The sequence below is a fragment of the Mobula birostris genome, chromosome 16 (assembly GCF_030028105.1).
Source record: "Mobula birostris isolate sMobBir1 chromosome 16, sMobBir1.hap1, whole genome shotgun sequence".
NCBI lineage: Eukaryota > Metazoa > Chordata > Chondrichthyes > Myliobatiformes > Myliobatidae > Mobula > Mobula birostris.
The window spans coordinates 64,526,693-64,543,599 of record NC_092385.1 but is presented as its reverse complement, the minus strand read 5'-3'; the positions used below and the strand labels follow the sequence as shown (position 1 = coordinate 64,543,599).

The 16,907-nt window shown below is 45.6% G+C and overlaps 1 protein-coding gene across 3 annotated transcripts in view; it reads left to right on the top strand.

The window, feature by feature from the left end:
* The window catches only part of plxnd1 (plexin D1), a 159,467-nt gene that overhangs the window by 88,012 nt on the left and 54,548 nt on the right, over positions 1-16,907 (top strand). For 2 of the 3 annotated variants that reach the window (XM_072280757.1, XM_072280755.1), the window contains exons 17-20: positions 5,319-5,409; positions 6,690-6,917; positions 12,910-13,056; positions 15,872-15,986. In XM_072280757.1, the coding sequence (XP_072136858.1) occupies positions 5,319-5,409; positions 6,690-6,917; positions 12,910-13,056; positions 15,872-15,986 (581 nt within the window). The remainder of the gene's footprint in view (positions 1-5,318; positions 5,410-6,689; positions 6,918-12,909; positions 13,057-15,871; positions 15,987-16,907) is intronic. The other variant, XM_072280756.1, reaches the window with a different exon arrangement.

Genomic DNA, 16,907 nt, shown 5'->3' with positions numbered 1-16,907 from the left:
TGATGATATATTTCCAGGTTAGAATGTTGCACAACATGGAGAGGAATAAAGAAAAATACTGGGAGCAGGAGTTGTATAGTCCTTGAAGGTGAGTATGTAGGTTGTGGAGTCAGTTGAGTGTTGAGGTGAATGAAGTTATCCATGCCTGATGGTTGTAGGGTAATAACTATTTGTGAACCTGGTGGTTTGGGACCTAAGGCTTTTGTACTTCCTGCCTGATGGTAACAGCAAGAACAATGTGGCCCTGATGGTGGAGGTCCTCGATGATGGATGCTGCTTTCTTGTGGCAGTGCTCCTTGAAATGTGCTCAATAACAGGGAGGACTTTTTCTATGATGGACTATATCCACCATTTTTTTGTGGGATTTTCCATTGAATGTCAAAGGTAGATGGTTAAGTTCTTCCTGTAGTAGTATGGATGAAATCACCAGAGTGACAGAGTCACTGGTAGATACAAAGCAGTTTCTTTATTCAACACAACAAGGTATAGCAGACATCATACGGATGGAGATGCTTTCGGTAGAAAGGTCTGCTAGCCCAATGTGGGCTTGATATATATGCTAAATACAAATAGTTTATATGCTAAACACAAAAGGCAATCGCTACTTAAAAAGTTATAGACAATACATAGACAATGCTTCCTTTTGAAGCTACACACAAAACATCACACCTTCTGACTTCATCCTTTCCTCCTGACGCCAACATGTCTGAGTTGGTACAGCCTTTAGGACTGCAAGTCAAATCCACAATACGTTTATTTGGTATTTTACGTGCTAACATAGAAGACAATTAATACTTATAAAGTATGAATAAAGCTGTCTTCAAAACTGTAGCATCTGGTCAAACTACGGCATCAGCAGCATCTGGTATTCACAGCTTTTAGGAAATGCATTGTTGTGAACTCAATCCACAGTACTTTGTCAAATAGAAGACTGGTGGCCAGAGTCATTTAAGTGTAAATGAATCATCTACCCAAAAACTCACTCTAACACTCCCTTACAGGAGTTGGTTATTGCCTGGCACTTCTGTGATGTGACTGCTACATGCCACTTAACAACCCAAGCATTACTGCTGTCTGGGGTTGCTTTATTTACTGAAGGGATGTGCATGGGATTGAGCATTGCAGAATACTCGATGAACAGTCTTGGAACTGAATGGATGGTAATTAGCTAGGGTGAATTTGTCCTATAGAACATTCAGAGACAGTTGGGTTAGGTGCCAGTGTTGTATCTACACCTTAGACATAACCAGGTTCAGCAAAACTCTTATCTGTGATGCACTCAGCATCCCAGATGAATCTCAGCACAACCACATCATGCTCTAGTTCCTTAATGTGGTCAGTCTGCAGCTGGGTGCTCTTCCTACAAGGAAGTTCACAGAAGCACTCCCAAACCAGCGTCCAAGCTACTCCAATAGAAAGAATAACTCTAAAGAAAGCTGCTCTTACCTGTTTCTCTGCTCATCTTCCTCTCACCAAAACCTCTTCAACCAAAACCTCAGCACTTATATTCAACTATGCCACTTAACAGCTTATACACAGCCACTGTCACTCCAAAGTTATCACTCGCTGATGGGGGCTGCTTCTATCTTTGAAGTCACTGAGCACATTGACCAACTTTAACTACCATTACTGAGGACGGGGATGTTCTTAGAGCTTTTTCTTCCTTTAATTATCTACAGTCATTAGATTAGATCTGCCACTGAATGTAGCAGAAACAAAGCACCCTGATCGATCCAGTCACTGAGAGATCACTGAGCACACTGTTCCTACTGTTCAGCCGTCTGAATTCCCATTTTGTATTTTCACTGAGTGGGCACCTCATCATTCTCAGGCCCACTTAATGCTGCTCCCAGCATGCCCCTGGGAACGTATCACTGAACCAGGGCTGATAACAGTATAGGTAAAGTGAGGACATTTGGCAGGATATTTCTGTGCTGATGTAGCCAGATTACAAACCCAGCACCCGACTGCCCTCATTACCATCTCGGGTGACTTCAACCAGGTTACCATGGCTAGAACACTGCCCAGCTTCACGCACTATGTGAGCTGTACAACCAGAGGGGAGAGGACTCTGGATTTGATGTACACTAACGTTAAGGATGCGTACAGCTCCTCTCTCCTCCCCCCACTGGGAAGGTCAGATCACAACCTGGTGCATCTAAAGCACCTGCTACGTGCCTCTGGTGAAGAGTAAACCTGCACCCTCGAGGACAGTGAGGAAATGGTCGGAGGAGGCTTATGAGGCGCTCCAGGGTTGTTTTGAGGTGACAGACTGGCATGCACTCTGTGAGCCACATGGAGACGATATTGATGGGCTCACAGAGTGCATCACTGATTACATCAACTTCTGTGTGGACTGCAATGTTCCGACAAGAACTGTCCTTTGTTATTCAAATAACAAGCCATGGGTGACAAAGGACATTAAGGACATCCTGAATGCTAAAAAGAGGGCGTTTAGAGATGGAAACAGGGAGGAGCTGAGGGCAATACAGAGTGACCTGAAAGCCAGGATCAGGGAGGCTAAAGACAGGTACAGGAGGAAGCCTGAGTGGAAACTCCAGCAGAACAACATGAGAGAGGTCTGGAGGGGGATGAGGACCATCACTGGTTTCCAGCAAACTAGCAACAGAGGAACTGAGGGCAGAGTGGGCAGGGCCAACAAACTTAACCTGTTCTTTAACAGATTTGACATTGTGACCCCTGCCCATCCCCCACATGAGCCATCTGTTGTCGGCCCCCAATCAACACATGTTCCACTCTCCCCTCCTACCCCTCCTCACAGTCCCCCACCCTGCTCTCATGACTATACCCCTCCCCCACACAAAACCACCACGATGGGCTTCACGGATGAACAGGTGAGAAGACAGCTGAAACGTCTCAACCCAAGCAAGGCTGCAGGACCGGATGGTGTCAGTACCAGGGTGCTCAAAGCCTGTGACCCTCAGCTATGTGGAGTACTTCGCCATGTATTCAACCTGAGCCTGAGGCTCCGGAGGGTTCCTGTGCTGTGGAAAACGTCCTGCCTCATCCCTGTGCCGAAGACGCTACGCCCCAGCGGCCTCAATGACTACAGACTAGTGACATTGACTTCCCACATCATGAAGACCCTGGAGAGACTTGTTCTGGAGCTGCTCCGGCCTATGGTCAGGCCACACTTAGATCCCCTCCAGTTTGCCTACCAGCCCCAACTAGGAGTTGAGGATGCCATCGTCTACCTGCTGAACCGTGTCTACGCCCACCTGGACAAGCCAGTGAGCACTGTGAGGGTCATGTTTTTTGACTTCTCCATTGCGTTCAACACCATCCGCCCTGCTCTGCTGGGGGAGAAGCTGACAGCGATGCAGGTGGATGTTCCCCTGGTGTCATGGATTCTTGATTACCTGACTGGCAGACCGCAGTATGTGTGCTTGCAACACTGTGTGTCTGACAGAGTGATCAGCAGCACTGGGGCTCCACAGTCTTGTCTCCCTTTCTCTTCACTATTTACACCTCGGACTTCAACTACTGCACAGAGTCTTGTCATCTTCAGAAGTTTTCGGATGACTCTGCCATAGTTGGATGCATCAGCAAGGGAGATGAGGCTGAGTACAGGGCTACGGTAGGAAACTTTGTCACATGGTGTGAGCAGAATTATCTGCAACTTAATGTGAAAAAGACTAAGGAGCTGGTGGTAGACCTGAGGAGAGCTAAGGTACCGGTGACCCCTGTTTCCATCCAGGGGGTCAGTGTGGACATGGTGGAGGATTACAAATACCTGGGGATACGAATTGACAATAAACTGGACTGGTCAAAGAACACTGAGGCTGTCTACAAGAAGGGTCAGAGCCGTCTCTACTTCCTGAGGAGAATGAGGTCCTTTAACATCTGCTGGACGATGCTGAGGATGTTCTACGAGTCTGTGGTGGCCAGTGCTATCATGTTTGCTGTTGTGTGCTGGGGCAGCAGGCTAAGGGTAGCAGACACCAACAGAATCAACAAACTTATTCGTAAGGCCAGTGATGTTATGGGAATGGGACTGGACTCTCTCACGATGGTGTCTGAAAAGAGGATGCTGTCTAAGTTGCATGCCATCTTGGTCAACGTCTCCCATCCACTACATAATGTACTGGGTGGGCACAGGAGTATGTTCAGCCAGAGACTCATTCCTCCAAGATACAGCACAGAGCGTCATAGGAAGTCATTCCTGCATGTGGCCATCAAATTTTACAAATTCTTCCTCGGGGGGGGTCAGACACCCTGTGCCGATAGGCTGGTCCTGGACTTATTTCATAATTTACATATTACTATTTAACTATTTATGGTTCTATTACTATTTATTATTTATGGTGCAACTGTAATGAAAACCAATTTCCCTCTGGGATCAATAAAGTATGACTATGTCCACGTGGCTCCAGTTTGAGTTGTTGGATCTGTTGTGAGACTAATCCAATTAACATGATTGTAGTACCGCATAACACAATCGAGAGTGTTGAGGATGGGACTATGCATCCACGAGGACTGTAATAATCACTTTTACCAAAGTTGAAATGAACAGGGTAGACAGGCATCTCCTACAGAGAGATCAGTGAAGAGGGTTTATCAATCCTGTTGCTTCACTCAATACCTGCCACAGAGCTTCAGGAATTAACTAATTCAGTCAGCAGTAGTGGTACCGGCTACTCTTAGTGATAGACATTGAGATCCCCACCCAGCGGTACACTCTAACCTTGTTACTTTAACTGCTTCTTCTAAGTGTTGGTCAACAGGGAGGAGCACTGGGTCACCAGCTAAGTGAGGATGAGAGGTGGATTCCTCACCTGTGTTTATAAAATCAGTCTGTCACTCAATGACAATCTGTAATACTATAAGCAGCTTTCAGAATCAGAATCTAGTTTATTATCACTGGCATATAGTACGTGGTGAAACATGTTGTTTTGCAGCAGTATATTATGTTAAAATTACTATTAATTACAATAAGAAATATAAACTAAGTGGAAGAAAAAAAACAGCAGAAAGTGAGATAGAGTTCATAGGTTCATGGTCTGTTTAGAAATCTGATGGTGGTGGGAAGAAGCTGTTCCTAAAACATTGAGACTGTATCTTCAGGCTCCTGCACTTTCTCCCCAATGGCAGTATTGAGAAGAGGGTACGTCTTGGATGGTGAGTGTCCTTAATGATGGATGCTGCTTTCTTGAGGCATTGCCATTTGAAGATATCCTCCATGATGGTTAGGGCAGTGCCATGATGAAGCTGTTATTGTTACTAGATCACCGGGTATACCTCAGTATAGATCTGCGACGTGAATATAACTGTATAATGACCTCCTCCTTTCTCTGCAGTGGTGGACGGAACATCACAGTGAAAGGCCAGCGATTCAGTTTGATACAGATTGCCATCATGGTGGTCAAAAACACTGGAAGTGCTGAATCGGTGAGCTTCTCATTCTGGTTAAAAATAAATTTCACACAAACTTGTCTTGCATGGATTTTTCACTTTACTGTGATAGTTACTGATATGAAAATGAAGTGTTTGCACAATCTAAACTCTGTGCTTTTCATAGTTCAGGCTATTAATGTGTTTGATTGAGTGGTTTTGTGTCCAAAGGAACTGTACAGATTTCAATATTTAAAAATGATTTTATGAGTTTAAACCTCAAAGGCTTTGCTTTGGAAGACAATTCATATAGAATCAGAGCACTACAGAACAGAAACAGGCCCTTCATCCCATTTAGTCCATGCCAGCCTGGTTTTCTGTCTAGTCCCATCTACCTGCATGTACTATAGTCATCCATAGCCCCCTGCTCATCCATGTACTTTTACTGGTGTCTGTATGTTTTTAATGGATGAGGTGGATGCATCCAAAGTCTTGGTAAAATGCTCCACAGATTGGCTAATGACCAATGTATCCCACATCCCAGCTTATTATCTTTATAGCTTTTCTCCTTCAACTGTTCAATTTCCCGTCCATGTTATAGCCATAGAGTCGTACAGCACAGAAACAACCCTTCAGCCCAACCGGACCATACCAACAAAGATGCCTTTCTATGTTGGTCTTACTTGCCCATGTTTGGCTATCCATGTTCCTGGCCAATTACTTTTTAAACGTTGCTAATGCACCTGCCTCAACCACTTCTTCTGGCTTCTCATACCATATAGTGATCACTCTCTGGGTGGTAAAGTTGTCCTCAGGTTCCCTAGAGCTGGGAAAAAGAGTGTACCCATTGACCCTATGTTTACCCTTCATAATTTTATGCACCTCTACAAGAGCACCCCTCATTCTCCAGAGCTCTAATGAAAAAATCCTAAACTGCTCAATCTCTCTCCATAATTCAATCCTTTCAATCCTGGAAGTATCCTTGTAAATCTGCTCTACACTCTTTGCAGTTTAATGCCGTATTTCCTATAGCAGATCAACCAAAACTGAACACAATATTCTAAGTGCAGCCTCACCAATATTTGTACAAGTGTACCTTGACCGCCTCTCCCCCCCCCCCCCCCTGAGCTTCTCCAGTGAATCCCCTCACTGATGAAATTCAGCATGCGACAGCCATCTTCACAACCCTATCTACCGGTACGCGGTACCCTGAAGCTGTACAAGTACATGGTTTGCTTTCAGGGAACTACTAGCTCCCTCTGTTCTTTCTTACTGTTTATGTAAGTATAAAGACTGTTGATTTCCTTTTAACAAGACAGATTTTCTTTGTCTTTCAGAGATGTTTCATTATGAACGATACAGTTCTCATCTGCCCATCTCCCACCTATTCAGTTTCCACAGTGAATGTTTATTTCTGTATCAATGGGATACTTTATCGAGAACCTGGAACCTATTCACAGAGTGGTATAGGATTCTCGATGGAATATTTCAGTGACCCACAGTTCTCCCGCAAGGAAAAGTTTATTAAACACCACAAGGGAGAGCCCCTCACTCTAGTGATTGAGGTAAGTGATCAATGCAATCTGGACTTGACACATTCCAACTTCATTGAATACAAACTTTTTTGGCAATCTTCTGCATGTGAAGATTGACAATGTCATCCTTGTTCACCAGCTACGTTGCTAGCCACATCTACCCCTCTGCATCATTTGCTCCTTTGCCCAGGGATCACTCCTGTTTGACCCATCCTCTTGCACCTTCCCATGTAACTGTAGGAGTTACAGAACCTGTCCATTCACCTCTTCCCTGACCATCCAGGGCCCTATATAGCTCTTTCAGGTGAGACAGAGACTCACATGTACCTCTTCCAACCTTGTCCGCTTGAGGACTTGAGGATGTCAATGTGTCCTCTTTTAATTGGTGAGACCAAGTGCAGACCACATGACCATTTTGCAGAGCACCTGCACTGACTGCATGGACCATCTTGAGCTTCTAGTTGCTTGCCATTTCAGCAGACCTCCTCATTTTCACACTGACCTATCAGTCCTCAGCCACATTCCCTGCCATTATGAAGCCAAGTGCATAGGACCTCAACACCTCATACAAGGGTCTGTCTACAACCCTATGATATGGACATTGAAACACCAGTAACCCACATCTCCTTTGTTCTTTTCTCACTCCTACTGGTCCACCAAGGTTCTCTCTTTCTTTCTTTACTTCTTCTATCTCTCCCATCCTCTAGCCTCCAGTAACTCGTTTCAGTACACTTCTCCACCTGGTTCTGTCTCCTCATCACCCACATCTGTTAATTGGGGTTCTTCTCCCTTAGTCTGCTGATCATATTCTCTCCCTTTGCCTGTCTCCATCTGTCCATTATCTCTCTCATCTTGTTGCACATTACTTCCATCCTTGCCTCTATGTCTGTCCTACCTCTACCACCTTCCCCAAATTAAAAATATAGTCTGGTGACAGTGTGGAGAGACAGCGGACAGCCAGGAAAGACTGGCACTGGGCGTGTCAGGATTGGTAGTCCGGGCACCAGCTCAGAAGAGCACCCACCTCTTGAAGCTTCTAGTTTATACGGAGAAACATACCCTTGGGGTCCTCCAAGAGGGAGGGAGAATGATGGACCCAATCAGACCGATAAAGTTAATTACAGGGAATGACTACAACCAAGAACTAGGATAAGAGGCTCTGAGTGTCCAGTGTGTCGGTGTGGGAGAGCGTTTTCCAGCATTAAAGGTGTACGAATCCACCAAGCAAAGTTGAGGTGCTATTCCATCCCACTGGATGAAGGTGAGATTACTTCACCAAGCACAGATGATGTGGTTTTTTTCAACCACTGAATCACAAGCCACAGCGATTCGCTCTGGAGAGAGTCATCATACTCCAGGTCAGACGAGAGATAACCCAGGTCAAGTTTCAGATCACAGTACCCAGGTAGATCCTTCACATGATGGCGGTGGCGAGGAGGTAGAGAAGAAGAGGAAGATCAAGTGGCCAGCAATGGCAGATGAGAAGGCTTGGCGTGTGATGAGGATATCAGTATGATGTTGGACAACACGCTCAGGGGAACATCAAAGAGAAAGTTGGAAGTGATGGGCAATATGATTTACGATGTTGGAAAGTACAGGTTTGGTTTGGTTGAGTTGAAGAAAGCAAAGCCTACACAGCAACCAGGCAGGCGCCAGAAGGAGATTAGTAGGTTGAGGAGAGAGCTTAGATCATTGAGGCAGAGGTGGAAGGTAGCAAGTGAGGGTGACAAGCCGAGAGCATTTTCGAATAAAGTTAGCATCACTCCGTCGTGCAGAGTCACAACGTAAAAAGAGAAAGAAGAGAGAGAAGGCAAGAAAGTCGTTCTTTGAGAACCCTCACGAGTTCACAAAGAAACTGTTTGAACAAAGTAAGAGCGGGCAGCTTAACATCTCTCAACAAGAACTTGAGGATCACCTGGCAAGCACTTACTCTAATGAACAGCAGGAAGCTCCTTTGCTTGATATTTCAGGGCTTGTGAAGCCTACTAAGCCAGGAGTGAAGTTCGATCCATCAGAACCCAAACTGGCAGAAGTCGAACAGTTCATCAGAAAGGCAAGGTCAGGACCTAATGGAGTGCCGTATAAGGTGTTCAAGAAGTGTGAAGAGCTGAGGAAGTACTTGTGGAGATTGTTAAAGGTGGTGTGGAAACAAGGTGTTGTTCCTTTGTCATGGAGTGAGGCTGAAGGAGTATACATCCCGAAGAAAAAGAATTCTTCTACATTGAATCAGTTCCGACCAATTTCATTCCTGAATGTAGAGGGGAAGATTATGTTTGGCATTCTGGCAGAAAGAATATCTTCATTTGTGATAGAGAATGGATTAGTAAATACAACTGTGCAGGAGGCAGGAATACCAGGCTTCCCAGGCTGCCTTGAACATTCTAGCATACCATCCAGGAGTCAAAGAAGGTTGAGAAGAAATCTGGCTGTAGTTTGGCTTGATCTGGCAAATGCGTATGGTCTGTTCCCCATGTCCTGATTGAGTTTGCGATGGAATCCCTATGGATTCCTGCTAAGGTGAGGAACTTTGTTATGTAGTACTACAACGATTTCCGGATGAAGTTTTCCACTCAGCAGTTTACAACTAGGTGGCAGAGCTTGGATGCTGGAATCCCAATGGGATGTGCGATTTCACCCATCCTTTTTGTAGCCATGGAGGTCATTGTGAGGGCTGCAGAATCAGTGGGACCAGGTGTCGCACTTGATGGTGGAAGGGAGTTACCACCTGTACAAGCGTTCATGGACGATCTCACCCTTTTGGGTCCCAACACGGAGGCAGTGGAAAATGTACTATCTAGACTCGAGGAGCTAATGGATTGGGGAAGAATGAAGTTCAAGACCAAGAAGTCAAGGAGCCTTGTTCTTAGGAGAGGAAAGCTGGTTGACTTTCATTTCACCCTTTGTGGAGAAGAGATTCCATCCATTCAGGACCAACCAGTTAAGAGCCTCAGGTGATGGTACATAGAGGAGCTGAGAGAAACCAGGAGGGTTCAAGAGACAGGAGAACAGATTAGCAGAGGTCTGATGTCTGTTGACAAGTGTGGCTTGCCTGGGAAGTTGAAGTTGTGGTGCTTGCAGTACGGACTGATGCCACGGATAATGTGGCCACTAACTGTCTATGAAGTGGCAATGTCCCACATTGAGGCAATGGAACGGAAGATCAACAAGTATGTGAAGAAGTGGCTTGGAGTACCGAGCAGCCTCACCAATGTTGCAATCCACAGTAGCCAGACAAAGCTTACCATCCCAGTGCAATCCCTTATTGAAGAGGTCAAGATTGCCAAGGTCAGATCATTCTTGATGCTTCGAGACTCAAAAGACCCTGTCATCAAGAACACCCAGCCGTATGTGAGATCAGGCAAGAAGTGGTCAGCCCGTGTAGCAGTTGATGAAGCAGAGTCTAGATTGAAGCACAAGGAGACGGTTGGGGCTATCCAGCTAGGCCGCCAGGGATTTGGGTGGACAACCCACAAGTGGTGGTCATCTTCTACAGGTAAGGAGCGCCGTGAGCTTGTAACACAAGAAGTACGAGAGGTAGAAGAGGAGAAGAGGTTAGCTAAAACAGCTGGCCTGGCCAAACAAGGGATTTGGACCCGGTGGGAAAGTGTTGAACAACGACATCTATCTTGGAATGTTCTGTGGCAGATGGAACTGCTCCGCATTTCTTTTCTATGCACAGCAGCGTACGATCTGCTCCCAACACCTGCCAACCTCAGCACCTGGTATGAAGATAAGACAGACCGGTGTGCTGCTTGTGGCGAGAAGGGAACACTTCAACATATTTTGAGTGCGTGCAGAGTCAGTCTTTCCAGCAGCATGTACAGTTGGAGACATAACGTTCTCAAAGTTGTAACAGAAGCGGTTGAGCAGAGAGTACTGCAGCACAACTTATCTCATGCCCCATGCTGCACAGAACATCGCATATCATTTGTAAAAGAAGGCTCCAAGTCAAGGGTGTACAGCGCAGGCTCACGATCAAGCATACTTTCTTCAGCCAATGATTGGTGTGTCAAGGCCGACCTGGACGGGAAAGGCAGTTTCCCGGAGCAAATAGCTTTCACAACATTGTGTCCAGATATAATCGTATGGTCTGACACCAGTAGAGAAGTGGTTATTGGTGAACTCACAGTCCCCTGGGAAGACAACATCGATGAAGCCCATGAGCGCAAGTTAACCAAGTATGCAGAGTTAAGATCAGAGTGCAGAGACAGAGGGTGGAAGGTCTCATGCTATCCATTCGAAGTAGGCTGCCATGGGTTTATTGTGTTCACATCCCAGAAGTGGCTGCGTGACCTTGGCTTCACTAGAAGAGAGATCAAGTCAACCAGCAGGGCTGTAGCTGAGGCAGCAGAGAAAGGATCAGCATGGGTGTGGACCAAGTATGTCCAGAGAGGCAGATAGTCAGACAGTGTATACATATCTTGCAAACCCTTCAGTAGTTGCACAGACACCTGAAGAGCAGACTATCTGTTTGATGGAAGTGACTGATAGAGGCAGATGCCAAGTTTTTAAGCTCACCAGTGGGAGGTGGTGCTTTAGCGCTGCTGGCCCACCACCTCGAGGGAGTCTTGATCATAAGCGGGCCGAAACTCCTGAAGACAGGTGGCAGATCAACTGATGATCCCACTGATGATAGCACAGGACAGTTAACATCTTAGTCCAAGTGTATTTTTAACTCTGGCCCCATCTGCCATTTTTTTCCTTTGCTGTTTCTACTGAAGAATATATATCTTTGAGAAATAAGAAGGGTATGATCACATTGTTGATATTGCACTATAAGCTCCCAAAGAATCAGTAGGTATTAGAGGAACAAAAATGCAAGGAGATTATGGAGAGTTGCAAGAATAATAGGATTGACATTGTAGAGAATTTTAACTTCACTAACATAGACTGGGGCTGCTGTAATGTTAAGGGTTTAGATGGGGTGGAATTGTGTTCAGGAATGTTTCCTCAGAAAATATATAGAGGGCCTTTCTAGGGCGGAAACAAAGCTCAAACTGCTCTTGGGTGATAGGGGCAGGCAAGCGACTAAGGTGACAGTGAGGAGCACTTTCAGACCAGTGACTATAATTCTATTATTTTTAAGCTATTTATGCAAAGGGACGGAACTGGTTAGACAGGTTCAAGTTCTGAATTGGGCCAAGGCAAATTTTGACAGGAGTTTACAAAGGTTGATTGATGTAGGTTGCTTCTGGGCAAAAGGATCTCTGGTATGTGGGAAGCTTTTAAAGGTGAGATAGTGAGAGATGAAGGTCTGCATATTCCTGTTAGAGTGCAGGGGAAGATTGGTAGGAGAGAGGAACCCTGAATGAATAGCCATAGTTTCTCCTTTCATTTAACTTCTCAAAGTGAGACACCTCATACTTGCCTTCATCTGCAACTGATCTATATCCTGCTACGTGTCCTTTGATAGTCCATCACATTGTCCACAAGTTCACTACTCTTTATGTCATCTACAAACTTGTCAATCCACCATCCACATTTTTAACCAAATCATTGATAATCAACAGAGGTTCTGCCAGAATCTTTCATCCTTGCTCCCCGTCTTCTATGGGCAAGTCAGTTCTGATGTGCAATTAAGTCTGGAGATATACATTTTTATCATAAGCATCAGCCTACCATGAGTGACCTTATCAGATGCCTTACTGAAGTCCATGTAGGTAACATCCTCTGCCTTGCCCTCATTTAGCACCTTTGTCACCTGTTCAGAAAACTCAGTCAAGTTGCACAGTCATGGTGACTGTCCCTGATCACTGTCCTGGGAACCTCGGAGAGAATGGAAAAACTGTTGACTTCCTAACACTGATCACAATTCAGGAATCACAGAATTAGAGAACCATGAGATCTGTCCTTTCCTTGCTCTGTCTCTTCATTGAGAGAAGACAGAGAGAAGGAAGAATGAGAGGACATGCTCACATTATGAACCTCTTTCTCCCTTCACATGCTCTCCTCCCTTGTTCAGAACTGTTGTAGCTATGATCACTCACTCAGGCCTCTTATTAGGAACTTTCTTCTTTCACAGAAGACACCAGACAATTTCAACTTGGCTCCTGAGGAATACAAAGTGATGATTGGCCCTTTTCCATGTGACATCTACATTGTTAAAGGAAAGATCCATTGTACCATGAATGTCTCAATCAACTCTGATGAACGTCAGTTGCCTGTCGTGGTAAATAACAGGAAGTTGGTTGATCAACTGTAAAGCCACAACTGGACTCATGTGCAAACCTTAGAACACAGGGGCAACTGCTCAATTGGGAGGGGAGCTGGTGGATGGGGGTGGGAGGAGTTTGAAGCTGCACACTGCACTGTGTGGGTTATTGGAGGTGAATACAGAGTTGCCCTCCCAGCAGAGACTTCGGGTTCATAGCAAAGAAAGGAGACTGAACAATTTTATAAACGTGAGAGATTCTGCTGATGCTGGAAATCCTGAGCAACACTCAAAACCTGAACCTGAGGGGGACCAATATTCTTGTAGACAGATTTGTTAGAGCTGTTGGGGAGGGTTTAAACTAATCTGGCAGGGCGGTAGGAACTGGAATGAAGGGACTTGGTAGGACGGATGATAAAAAAGCAAAGATAGTGTGCAGTCAGACTGTCAGGAAGGGCAGGCAGATGATAGGGCAAAATTACAGTCAGAGGGGTGAGTATCAGTGCATTAGGGATAAAAAAAATCAAAAAGGGTAGCAAATACAATACTCAAAGTGTTATATCTCAATGCATTTCTTTAGCCAGAGGGTGGTGAATTTGTTAACACATGCAGCTGCGGAGGCCAGGTCGTTGGGTGTATTTAAGGCAGTGATTGATAGGTTCTTGATTGGACATGGCATCAAAGGTTACAGGGAGAAGGCCGTGAGATGGGGTTGCGGGAGGAGGGGGGAAGAAAAGGATCAGCCATGATTGAATGCCAGAGCAGACTCGATGGGCCAAATGGCCTAATTCTGCTCCAATGTCTTATGAGTTTATGGTCTAAAATGGTGGAGGAACTCAGCAGGTCACACAGCATCCATGGAGAACAATAAAGAATCAATGTTTTGGGCCAAGATCCTCCTCCGGGACTGGAAATGAAGGGGGAAGGAGTCAGGATAAGAAAGTGAGAGTGTGGGCAGAGGAAGGAAAACAAACTGGAAGGTGCTAGGTGAAGCCAGATGACAGGGAAACCAGGTAGGTGGGGGAATGGATATGAAGTGTGAAGCTGGGATGTGATGGGCTAAAAAGGTATGGGGTTGAAGAAGAAGGAATCTGTTAGGAGACCATCGCAGAAAGATAAGGAAGAGGGACACTGTGGGGGCGGTGATAAGCAGGTGAGGAGAAAAGCATGGGTGAGGGGGAGACAGGGTGGGGAATAGAAAAGGAGCAAAGGAATTGTGAGAAATTAGTGATTTGATAAACTGAGCAAGTTTCCCAGCATCATTGGCATGAATCATAGTTTACATAGAAGGCTTTCCATTCACTGGTCACTATGGACTCTTAAAAACAAATGTTTTATCAGCCCATGTTCTTTTCCATTCACATTCTGAATTTATCCTCAATTCCCTGGGTCTGCCTATATCCATTCTCTGTCTAGATGGTGACATCTGCTCCAAATGAATGCAACCAGAGCCTCACTGGTTGTGCGAGAGACCAATGAGATCACGGTGGAGCAACTGGATCCTGGCTTGCGGTCGTGGTTGTGGGATAGGAACAGTGTCCTGGGTTGCATTCGTGAGTGGTTGGGTAGGTGTGCAGGCTGGGGATTACATGCAAACTGGAGTGACGTGAATGCTCTAGATTCATAGTCATACAGCAAAGAAACAGGTCCTTTGACCCATGTCATGTCAATGCTGACAATGAGCTACCTGTTTATACCATTCCCATTCTCTAGCCGTTGTTCCATAGCTTCCTAGGTCTTTGCAATTCAATTTGTCATTTGGATACTTCTTTAATGCTGGGGGATTCTCTGGCTTCATGAACTCCTCAGGTCACGTTTTTACTGATTACAGCTATGCGCTGTGTTCTCCTCAGATCCCCCCTGAACTTGTTCCCCCATCCCCTAAACTTACACACCCTGGTTTTGGAGCCCCTCTGCCATGGAAAAGTGTTTTTTGCTGTCAACCTTATCTATCCCCATCATAATTTTGTACAATTCTATCATGTCCTAGCTTGGCCTTCTCTACTCCAAGGAAAACAATCCCAGCACATTCAGTCTCTCCTCATAACTGTAATGTTCCATCCTGGGGAGTGTCCTGCCTGAGTCCTTCCATTATTTTTGTTTTTGCTTCACTATCCTGATTAATCTTCTCTGAGCCCTCTCAGTGTATCGTTCCGATACTGTGGCGACTAGAACTGTACTCAGCAGTCCAGCTGTGCCCTAACCAAAATTTTATAACTGCTCTTATTCTGTGTTTAACTAATAAAAGCAAGTGTTTTTCAGCAAATCATCTGCTACCTTCTTGGATCTTCAGAATTTGTCCACCAAGATCCCTCTTTTCTTCAATACTCCACGAGATCCTACTATTCATGGTGTATATCTTGCGCTTTTAGACCTGCCAAAATGCATCACCTGCACATATCAGAATTAAACACTACCTGCAATGCTTCACCCAATTTACCAGCTGATCGAATTCATGCTATAACCTAAGATTGCCCCACTATCAGCAGCTCCAAAATTTTCCTGTTGTCTGTTAATATTTAACGTTTTCAGAAAGCCACATATAGTGGGCCTTCCTTTTGGAATTTTCTTTTCTCTTTGGAATTCCAGTCATAAACGCATGTGGTGCACACCTCATAACTTGAGAGGCTGGAGCAGCAAGCCCTGCACAATCAGTCACTTGTTGCTGTGGGCTGGGTGTCCCCCACGTTCCCATCTCAGTACATATTGGACTTGTGTGTGATTCCTTGGTGTTTTTATTCATATGCCTTGTGGCTGTTTCTCAAAGTGTTCTCCTTTATTGCTAGTTCCCAGTGCCCTATTCTCTACTTGTCCTTTGTACGCTCTGATTTAGATGCAGGTGGGAAACTACAATGTGACAATTGCAATGGTGCAACTGGGAGAGAGTGAGACTTCAGTTGTGATATCGATCGTGGTCTGCCTGTTACTGCTGCTGGCTTGTGGCATCGGTAAGAAGTTCACTCACTCGTCTCATTTGTTGACATGTCCTCAGTGAAAGTGCCTAGAGGGTGATAATTTCAGCTGGCCATGTTTTGTGCACATCGTAGAACTGATGCTTAGAGATCAATAGACAAGGCTGGAAGCACTCTGCAGGTCCAGATGGGTCTGCAAAGAGAATCTGACATTAAAACTTGGTTCAGCTCACTTACCTCCCACCCTTTCCTTACTTCCAACACTCACCTCCCCTCCCTTCCTCTCTCACTTCTACTTGCCCCTCCTCCATCACTGCCACCTCCTTTCTCACACTGATCTCCTTACTCCCACTCTGCTTTCTCCTTCACTCCCACTTCCTCCTCCCTCTATCCCTCCCAGCTTCCCCACTCATTCCCACCTCCCTCTCTTTCACTCCTACCTCCATATTCCTCCTCACCCCTAGCTCCCCTTCTTCCTCATTGCCCCACCCCCCACGCTCATCCAACAACCCTTCCATCCTCACTCTCTTTCCAGAACTGGTTTATAAGCCTCCTCTCTCTCTCTTTTGTTTCTTCCTCCCTCCTGGAAATAATCCTGGGTTTTGGGTGAAGGCACCTGCCCGTGACTGGTAGAGAGCCCATGGGAATGGTCCTTCTGCAGCTGTACAAGGCCCTGGTGAGACCACACCTGGAGTACTGTGTGCAGTTTTGGTCTCCAAATTTGAGGAAGGACATTCTTGCTATTGAGGGAGTGCAGCGTAGGTTCACAAGGTTAATTCTTGGGATGATGGGACTGTCATATGTCGAAAGATTGGAGCGACTGGGCTTGTATACTCTGGAATTTAGAAGGCTGAGAGGGGATCTTATTGAAACATATAAGATTATTAAGGGATTGGACACGCTGGAGGCAGGAAGCATGTTCCCGCTGATGGGTGAGTCCAGAACCAGAGGCCACAG